This window comes from Lolium rigidum, chromosome 4, assembly GCF_022539505.1.
Source record: "Lolium rigidum isolate FL_2022 chromosome 4, APGP_CSIRO_Lrig_0.1, whole genome shotgun sequence".
Taxonomy (NCBI): Eukaryota; Viridiplantae; Streptophyta; class Magnoliopsida; order Poales; family Poaceae; genus Lolium; species Lolium rigidum.
Window position 1 is genome coordinate 20,001,416 of NC_061511.1, and position 10,326 is coordinate 20,011,741.

Below are 10,326 nucleotides of genomic sequence, written 5' to 3' on the forward strand. Positions count from 1 at the left end.
CCGCCGAACTTCTACACCGCCACCGACACCACGCCGCCGTGCCGTCGGATTCAAGAGGAGCTACTACTTCCGCTGCCCGCCGGAACGGGGAGGTGGACGTCGTCTTCATCAACAACCGAACGTGTGACCGAGTACGGAGGTGCCGCCCGTTCGTGGCGCCGGAACCGATCGTGATCAAGATCTTCTACGCGCTTTTGCAAGCGGCAAGTGAACGTCTACCGCAGCAACAAGAGCCTCATCTTGTAGGCTTTGGAATCTCTTCAAGGGTGAGACTCGATACCCCCTTGTTGCTACCGTCTTCTAGATTGCATCTTGGCTTGGATTGCGTGTTCGCGGTAGGAAAATTTTTGTTTTCTATGCAACGTTATCCTACACACACTCAGTCACCCAAATTGGAAAATCCACCTGCGAGGGTACCCCTGTTGGTTCTTTCTAGGAAGAACATCCAAAAATATGCGAGCCGATATTTGCTGCGAACAAACAACACTCGCAAGTCGTCGTCCTCCCCAGCGTTGTCGACGTGGTAATTCCGGCGGCAACGCGTCTCGTCGAACACCTTGACGCTCATGTCCCTGTCGCCAAAGTGGGAGAACACGAGCACGAAGCCGGCTTGGAGGCTGTGGTGGCGCGCAAACTTCTCCCGCACCGATGTGGAGGTACATCTTGCCGCGCGCGTCGTAGATGACGTCCACGATCCGCCGGTAGTAGCCGCACGAATCCGATGGAGCCTTCAAGAAGAAACATCTTTTCCGATGTTGAAGGTGCTTGGTGTAATGTTGTACCGTGGATAAAAGCTGACATGAAACTTAAAACAACATATTTTTAATTATATATTATGAAAGTGAGTACGAAACCTAAGATTTATATGTGCTAAAACTATATTAGTGGATTCTAAAATTGTAGGCATATTTTAACATATTATAATGCATGGGCATTTTTTACTTATTGATCATATATTACATTTTAATGTTAACAATCGATTGGTCTTACATATTATTTATTTATTTAGAAAACTTATGGTGGTAGGAACGCAATGGGATCCGGGCAAATTGGTTCCACAAAGATCGGGTTCCGGGTTACTCGGAGAACTACCAGTGCAGTGAGGAGAACCGTGAGGCATGCTTCCGGCTGCACCCATGCGAGCTAGTTTGAGTAACCGGAAAATCTATACTACAGCTACTTCTTCTTCTACAAGGCCGGCGCACGTACCGTCAATGGCGCGGTGGCTCGACGGAGCTCCGGTGGAGTCGAGGTCGCCGGACGTGCAGGGAATCGCTTCGCGTGACCACGAATCGGCGGCGGACGGAATTTCCCGTTCAACCGTGGGAATCTTAGCACGAGGGGAGGCCTGGGCCGGCGATGCGTGAAGCTCACCGTGGCAAAGCTCGCCGGAGATGAGATTTGACGCGCGGCGCGGCGCGAGGAAGAAGATGAATTTGTGAGGTGCGGTGAAAGAATGAGGATTTACCGAGTCGCGGGGGTATTTATAGGCCACGCGCGGAGATTCGGGATTCGGATCCAACGGTGGAAACGGAAAGGTCGCACCGTTGGATGAATGACACGTGTCTTAGGTCAAATGCGGTAAAACTACGTGGAGGTAACTTAACCATGCGCTCCCGAAATTTCCGGCTAAAGATAGGCCCCTGGGCGTTGATTTCGTTTACTCCTCGGACTTCTGGAAGCTTCGTGGCAAAATAGGCCCCTGGGCGTTGATTTCGTCCAATTCCGAGAATATTTCCTTACTAGGATTTCTGAAACCAAAAACAGCAGAAAAACAACGAATCGGCTCTTCGGCATCTCGTTAATAGGTTAGTGCCGGAAAATGCATAAATATGACATAAAGTATGCATAAAACATGTAGATATCATCAATAATGTGGCATGGAACATAAGAAATTATCGATACGTCGGAGACGTATCAACTACTTCGTCGGCTTTTGCCGTGGCGTCATCGTGCTGCCCAGAAGAACCCGCCGCACAAGATACGGCTTCTGAACCCACTCACAAAGGCATCGAACACTATGTTTACTTATCTACATGTTTTATCCATACTTTATATCATTTTGATGCATTTTCCGGTACTAACCTATTAACAAGATGCCGAAGCGCTAGTTCCTGTTTTCTGCTGTTTTTGGTTTTAGAAATCCTACACCGGAAATATTCTCGGAATTGGACGAAACAAAAGCCAAACCTCCTATTTTTCCGAGGGACACACGGAGCCAGAAGGGCAAGCCAGGGGGAGGCCCACGGGCTCCAGACCATAGGGGGGCGCGGCCAAGAGGGGGGGCACCCCCTCACGCCGCCATTTCGCCTATATATTCCTTCCGTCGCGAAAACCCTAAGATATCCATTCATATTCCACGAAGAGTTCCGTAGCCGCCGCCATCGCGAAGACAAGTTTCGGGGGACAGAAGTCTCTGTTCCGGCACGCCGCCGGGACGAGGAATTGCCCACGGAGTCAGCTCTATCGACACCACCGCCATCTTCATCGCCGTTGCTGTCTCCCATGATGAGGAGGATGTAGTTCTCCCCCGAGGCTGAGGGCTCTACCGGTAGCTATGTGGTTCATCTCTCTCTCCCATGGTGTGATCTTTATGTGATCATGAGCTTTGTGTCACTATTAATCTATGTGCTACTCTAGGGATGTTATTAAAGTAGTCTATTCCTCCTCCATGATGTAAAGTGGACAGCGTGTGCATCATGTAGTACTTGGTGTAGGCTATGATTGTAATCTATTGTGGATTATGAAGTTAACTATTACTATGATAGTATTGATGTGATCTATTCCCCCTTTCATAGCTATTGTTGACGGTGTGTATGCTATGTTAGTACCCGGTCTAAATTGCAATGGTATTATCTTGGTTTATGATTTGATGAGGATATCCCTATGAGTGGTGTTTGTCAAGTACTTGATGAACTTTGAGTGGAGCTTTTGTAGCCGCTACGTGATGATTAGTGATTCCAATAGGAGAGTAATTCAGAGTAGCACAAGTGAAGAGAAGTTATCTAATTATTCAATTATGTGATCATTGTTGAGAGTGTCCACTAGTGAAAGTATGATCCCTAGGCCTTGTGTCTAAGCATTGAAACACCGTTTCCAACAAGTTCCGCTACATGTTCGCTTGCTGCCATTTTTATTTCAGATTGCAATTGCTACTTATAATCATCCATATTACTTGTATTTCACTATCTCTTCGCCGAACTAGTGCACCTATACATCTGACAAGTGTATTAGGTGTGTTGGGGAGACTTCTTGTATCTTAATTGCAGGGTTGCTTGAGAGGGATATCTTTGACCTCTACCTCCCTAAGTTCGATAAACCTTGGGTGATTCACTTAAGGGAAACTTGCTGCTGTTCTACAAACCTCTGCTCTTGGAGGCCCAACACTGTCTACAAGAATAGAAGCACACGTAGACATCACCCGCAAATTCGAAATTGTCGGTCGATCATGGACCTGAGCATCCCCAGGTCCGGTGATCACCGTCGACTTGCTCCTCCTGCGCACCACCGTCCAGCCACCAGCTCCATCATCCGGAAAGCATGATAGTTCAAGGACTGGATGGACAACTGGTTTGTACTTTTTTTGATTTTTGACATCCAGACTACCAGACTCATCCTCATATGAAAAGTTCACCGGCGATGCGAGCACAAGCGCCGCCTCCTTCTACAGAAGTTGACGACGAGCTCGCCGTGCCACACGCTGCATGACCCCATACAAAACCTGAAGATCTCGACCACTTACCGGTGAAGGAGCCCTGCAGACATACCTGAATGGAGATTGAGAATTCGCCGACACTTCTCCGTCGACCTCGCCGTCAGATCCCTCGTCTGATGACTCAGAGATGGCCCGTAACCTGCCCTTGCACGCCGGTGCCGAATCCCCGATCTCGCCGGTCCACTCCGGGGACGGGACAGCCGAGATCGCCGTCCGCGTCGCCTACGGATGCCTCACCAACGGTCATCTCTACCACCTCTCGCATTTCATCCTAATGGTTACGATTTAAACACTCATACATGTATACATATATCCGCTTTACTTAATCCAGTTGGTAAGATAGGCATTATCTCCGTTCGTAAGGATATATATACATATCTAGATAATTTTACATTATATTTTTCATCGAATAGGTGAAGTACTATAGCAGAGGGATAACCCCCTCCCGTGACGCCCCTAGGGCTCCGCCGGGGGCCGACCTCTCTCCTACCGCCGCCCCTCCCTTCGTTTCTCTCCCTCCGCTGCTGCCGTTGGCGCTAGCCACGGTGGCGACCGGCCCCGGCGCCAAAGTGCCAGGGGCTATTGGAGGCGGCGACCGGTGGTGGCGGCTGGGGCGGCAACCTCCGGCTTCGGCGTGCTCCGCGTCTAGGGCGGCGTCCCTGGATGTGCGGCGGCGGCTCCTCCTCCACGGCCTCCAGCGAGATGGTGGTGGCGACGGCTATTGGAGCTTGGGCCCGCCAAGGTCCATCGTCGGCTTCTGCTGGCGACACGAGGAAGGGGGCGCCGATGTGTGGGGAGAGGATGGTGAGGTTGCGGCTTCCACCGTCCACCGATTTCTCCTTCGTCATCGTTGGTCAGCGGATGGCGGCGTGGGGGCCTGCTCGTTCGCTTCGGGCTTGAAGGTGGTGGTCCTAGGGTTCTTCTTCTCGCGAAGATGATGACCTACCGGATGGTGATCCTTTTCTTCTAGCCGGAGTGTTGAGTTCCGGAAGGCTCCGCCGGCGAATGATACAGCGCATCTTTTGCATGTAGTTTGCTGGATCGGATGGTATTCGGTCGCGCGCACCCATGCTTTTATTCCTGACCGTTTGGTTTTGGAGGGAGCGGCGCGAAGCTCTTTTTCTGTGTTGACATCAAGTGACTATGGATCCAAGATGAAAGTCAGAAGAAGAGAATATCATGAAGGCCGTATGGGAGGACGATCTAGTGGAGGTTCAAATCCCCGCGCTGTTGAGGGACTTGCTCGGTGTTCCGGGTTTCACATCAACGGTATGAAAGTGGGGGCGACAACACAGGTGAAGTTCAGAGTCCTACCTTTCAGGGTGAAAACCCAAGATCTGGCCTTAATTGGTTGTGCCTGGCAATAACCTTGTTGGAGGCATTGTTTTGAGAGCGGGACTATCTTCAGGGTGAAAACCTAAGATCTTTAATCGGGCTATGACGGTGTTAGAGCACTGCTCCCTTCTTGGAGGCGTCGCTTTTGGAGAGTCTGTATTTCTGGTATTGTACTTCTTGGTGGTGGATGTATTGTTGTTGTTAGGGCCGAGATACTGTAGCGGGACTTTTGTTTCTTAGTTTTCTTTTATATTTTTTGGTTGTGTGCATTCGTAGTGTTATTAGGGTGGTGCGTTGTTGCCAAGGCTGGGTATAATGTGATATATTTCCTTTATCTAAAAAAACTATAGCAGAGGGATAAAGAAGGAATTACTTATCCGAGGTATTTGTCCACGTCCCCGCATACCTAGTTCTAGCTTTGACGGCAACCTAAAATACGGCCGTCGGCCGGCGATAAGGTGTTATTCTGCCGCACGACGATACATTCGCACCGACGTGATGAGATGACGACCAAAATGGTCAGGTAAGCACGACACACGTGCACTGGCCGGGATTAGAGCAAAACTTTGGCTTATGCGCCGCCGCGGCTGCGAATACGTTAGTTAAACTCCCCACTTGTCAAAACTTGGTACTAGCTTGCAGGTTAAGTTAATCCAAAACAGCCCGCCCGTAGACGGACAACCACACGCAGCAGCAAGCCCTCAACTCGGTCGTGTCGACATGGAGTATATAAGTGATGCCGCTCCATTTCTCAAATCGCCTCATCATATCCATCTCGACACGCCTCCGATCACATTCGCCACCAGCGAGCCCCGGCGCTAGCTCAGGTCGATCGATGGTGGGGGCACGGGAGGACGTCGCCGGCGAGCGGGTGGCGCTGCTGGGCGCGTACAAGCTGGGCCGGACGCTCGGGGAAGGCAGCTTCGGCAAGGTGAAGCACGCGCACCGCCGCGCCACCGGGGAGCACTTCGCCGTCAAGATCATGGAGCGAAGCAAGGTGCTGTCGCTCCGCGGTGCCGACGACCAGGTGCGGAGGGAGATCGCCACGCTCACCATGCTCAACCACCCCAACGTCGTCCGACTACACGAGGTAACTTGATCCATCGTCCAGTCCCTTCGTAGTTTGGCTTGCGTGACTCCTTCCATTTCTCCTTCATCAGTGGACTCGTCAAATGCTTAGAAAGATTGGGTGACAAAACACTGGGGTGTTCAAATTTGAATATATCTCGTTGAACGAATCGTGCTTAAAACTATCAACCGGAGATGGAGATCGCAAGCATCATCATGATGTTTATCCATTATTGGATATTAGTTGGGCGCGCCACTAGTCCTGTAGACGCCTAAACTTGCACCACGTGGACTTGGTCCATTTGCCAGGTTGATATTGCACACACGCAGAAATGGGGTGTTGTGTCCAGATAGGCAGATTCAGCTCTGCTCCCTGCTAACCATTACTACTTGATTCGGATCGCATCTGTCGCAGTCAAGCAACAAACGCCGACCAGCTGCTGCTCCATCGCAAGATTTATCATGTTGCCTTCTGAGAGGAAGATTTTTTTGGTCTCTCGTGTGGTGCACATCAGAATGCCGATAAATGATTCTGTACGTCATGTGAGTCGCTGAAATAACATCACTGTCGGATCATGACTCATGTTTTGATGCTTGGTTCAGGTCGCTGCTAGCAAAACAAAGATCTACATGGTGCTTGAGTTTGTCAACGGAGGTGAACTGTTTGACAGGATTGTAAGCCCTTTTATTCCTATTATTATTTGAACCCAATTTCGCACTTTATACATTAGTTCTGACCCTTCAAATTGATCTCCTTCCTGCAAAAAAAAAAGGCAATGAAGAAAAAACTATCAGAAAAAGAAGGAAGGAGGCTTTTTCAACAGCTAATTGATGGCGTGAGCTATTGCCAACTAGAGACACGGAGTTTGTTTCTCCCTCCGTTTGGGACTTCGTTCTGATTTTCTTTGGTGTACTATTTTCGGAATCAGAGGGCGGCCTGCTGCCGCTTCGCCGGATGTGGAGATTGGAGGCGACGGTGTTGCGCGCGTTGAAGCGGCCGTCAGCTGGCAGCAAGCAATGGAGTCAGGCCCACATATGAGTGGTGAAGAGGCCCACATATGCCGCCATGAGCTGACTTGGCCCGCGCCGCTCCACCGGAAAGCTGGGTCTTCCATCCGCTGCGTCCAGTCCGCACTCGGCAGCAACAACACCACCTCAAAAAATATCATCTACTCTCACAATTCCACTTCCCAACCTCACACCTTCAGCAGCGCAACACTAGCTGTTTCAATAACTATACCTCTACCTCTATGAGCTTTCGCAATTACTGAACATTGACGGTTACACATGATCCAAGTCCTACAAAATAGTACTATTCCACCAGCACAACTACAACACTAGTAACCAGGTTCATAGCACACACACAAGACACACCACCTACATCATTGAGGAACCAATTAAACAGCCAGCAGCACCACCAGCAACAGAGTTCACCAAGGAGCCACATCATCGGACCACACCAGAAAGCCCAACACATGTCCATTACTACCAATACCATCATAATCAGCTGCCAACAAGAAACAATCTTGCTGAATATACTATTACATACACCAAGTTCCCAAGGAGCACACGCCCAAACATATGGAGATCAACAACCAATCAGCTCCCCAAAGATTCCAAACAGCCGACATTATATATACACACACACAAACCCTCTTTAAATACAAACACCTCAAGCTCCGCCCAGGTTTAACATCCCAAAACAGAGCAAAGGGAAGAAGCACAAGCTCACCTTTACCATGTGCACCAACACGGGTTCGCTGCCTCTGCCTGCTAGCTTGCCCCACACAGAAAAAAACTATATACCAGGCTAGCATCTCAAACTTCTTTTCTTCAAGTAACATAGCAGCACGATTGCTCCGCCAGACCCCAAGCGTGACCCAGAACCTGCACAACACATCTCAACACATCAACTAATGAACCAAGCATGTCCGTCTTCATCAAGCATGATTCAACTACTAAACAATTCTATATGTACGCAATGCAAGCAAGCAAGCAAGCAAAAAATACTTGCACGCCAGGACATCCATGCCACCCAATATAAATCTACCAGTATTCTCTATTCTTATCCATGTCCATTACCATCAGAATCAAACCATAGCAGAAACAACTATTTTTCAATCAAATCATCTTCTTCTAACACCAAACCAAACAGGAGCATGCCTAAATACTTGTTCTAAGCAAGCAATTAATAACAACTAGCGTAACACAGCTTATGTTTCGAAATATTCCAGATGCACTAATGGGGTCTCAAACCTTACATTGTTGTCTACTAACTGCACCCCCAGAGCCAGAACGGCTTCATCAAAGCAGCCCTAGGCAAGCCGCCGCCTCAAAAGCACGTCGGCCAAGACCCTCCCCAAGCGGGTTGCAAAAATACAGAAAGTAGAAGAATATAGCAGAGCCTTCTTCTTCTACTTCTTCTTCACCTGAAACACAATAACACACAATCATTTAAAAATGGTGCAAGAGCAGATGGAACAAACAGCAATTGAGCCCATTTCCAACAAAAGGCAGTAAACCAATTCTGTCCATCTGTAACAACAAGCGATTAATATTCAACACAACAAAGGAAACTACACAAAATGGACTAGCCAAGAAAATAAAAGCCAAACTTGAATTTCTTAATATTCATCCATGTTAATTACCATCAGAATTCAAAACCATAGCAGAAACCACTAATTTTCAATCAAACCAAAAGGCATCATCTTCTCCCAACAAATAACCAACCAAGGGCATACCTAAATACTTGATCTAAGCAATTAATAACAACAAGTGTAACGCAGCTTATGTTCTGAAATATTCCAGATGCAGTACCAGGGTTTCAAAGCTTACATTGCTGTCTACCAAATGAACCTCCAGAGCAAAAACGGCATCACCAAAGTAGCCCAAGGCAAGCCAATGCGGCTGCCACCACAAAGCAAGTCACCCAAGACCCTCCACAAGCAGCCTCCACAAATACAGAAAGTAGAAGAATATAGCAGAGTTCCGCGTCGTCATCTTATTCTACACCTGAAACACAACAACACAGCATCTTTTAAAATGGTGCAGAGCAGATGGAACAAACAACAATCAGGCCCATTTCCAACAAAAGGCAGTGAACAAATTATGCCCACTTGCAAGCACAAGCGAGATTAATACTGACCGAAATGAAGGCAACTACACAGAATGGACTAGCCCAGCAAATAAAATCCACACTTGAATTTCTTAGCAGAGCGCGTCAACATGTGGATCGTGAACAATAAATGATCAGTTAGCTATTTCACACATCTACCATGGTAAATCTGATGCTAGTTATAATTCCGAAACAGCAAACATGCCTCCTTATTCCTTATTAAGCTGCAACTGGAAAACCAAGTACTACATCCAAACTAACAGAGGCCTATTGCTGACAAACAAAGCAAAGCAAAATTACTGGAATAACTTGTACCATCTAAACGAATTCAACTCATAAAGAATGCGAGCACTGGAACACAGAAGTGGCAATGCCAGCAGCACACGCATCTCCCTAGCAAGCAGCAATTGATAATATGAGAAGCCTGGCACTGGGTGCTCACTATCATTGCTGACACAATAACTTGCATTCAGTGTCAAGATTAACATGGTCAAATATGTAACTAGTGTTGTACCCAACAGTGTATCTGAATTTTGCAACAATAAACATGCGACTCTTCAGTCACTTGTCACCTGTACTATTTCCCTACATTACCAATCCTTTTGTCACCATTCAAGGGAGATATCTACCATGTTCGAATCAGTGCACCAATTCAACTACTGAGACGCACAAATATGAGATTACGTTGAGCAGAACTAGCTCTCCACTCGTACACATCCAGCATGGAAGAAAGAATATATTTTTGCAAATATGCAGAGAGGAGGAGCGTAGGGAGCTCACCGGGAGCATCAGGCTGGGCAGATGGCCTGCTGCAGCTGTATGGAGTGGTGGCCGGCAGGTGCAGGTCGGGGATGACGCTGACGCCACCAGCTCGGGTAGGTGGTCGCTAGCAGCAGCAACTCCGGGAAGGCGACCCCCACCTCGTCGCCCTCACATCCCCGCTACCATACCAGCGCCGCGGCGAGCTCCTCCCGGCGGCGGCGGCAACAGGGCATCACCAGCAGAGGGAAAGGAAGGGGAACGACGTGGAGGAGGTCCGGTAGGCGCTGAAGCCGTCCGGAGCGCAGGGGCGCGGTTGCCGGCGCGCGGTCGG

General features: G+C 48.7%; 1 protein-coding gene and 1 long non-coding RNA gene across 3 annotated transcripts; one reads left to right on the forward strand and one right to left on the reverse strand.

Annotated features, from left to right (window-relative positions):
• The first annotated feature begins 5,885 nt into the window (after positions 1-5,885).
• LOC124646739 (CBL-interacting protein kinase 17-like) lies at positions 5,886-7,017 on the forward strand. Its single transcript, XM_047186814.1, has 3 exons — positions 5,886-6,140; positions 6,722-6,793; positions 6,892-7,017. Exons 1-3 carry the CDS (start codon positions 5,886-5,888, stop codon positions 7,015-7,017), a joined length of 453 nt encoding a protein of 150 aa, XP_047042770.1.
• A 549-nt stretch (positions 7,018-7,566) lies between these two features.
• On the reverse strand, positions 7,567-10,120 carry LOC124649482. Of its 2 annotated transcripts, XR_006986656.1 has the most exons (4): positions 10,014-10,120; positions 8,954-9,130; positions 8,380-8,547; positions 7,567-8,005 (listed from the first exon to the last, which is right to left on the reverse strand). It is a non-coding gene; the product is annotated as an uncharacterized LOC124649482 (long non-coding RNA). The 2 variants fall into 2 exon arrangements; XR_006986655.1 differs by lacking the exon at positions 10,014-10,120 and having other exon boundaries at positions 8,954-9,960.
• Between the last annotated feature and the right edge of the window lie 206 nt (positions 10,121-10,326).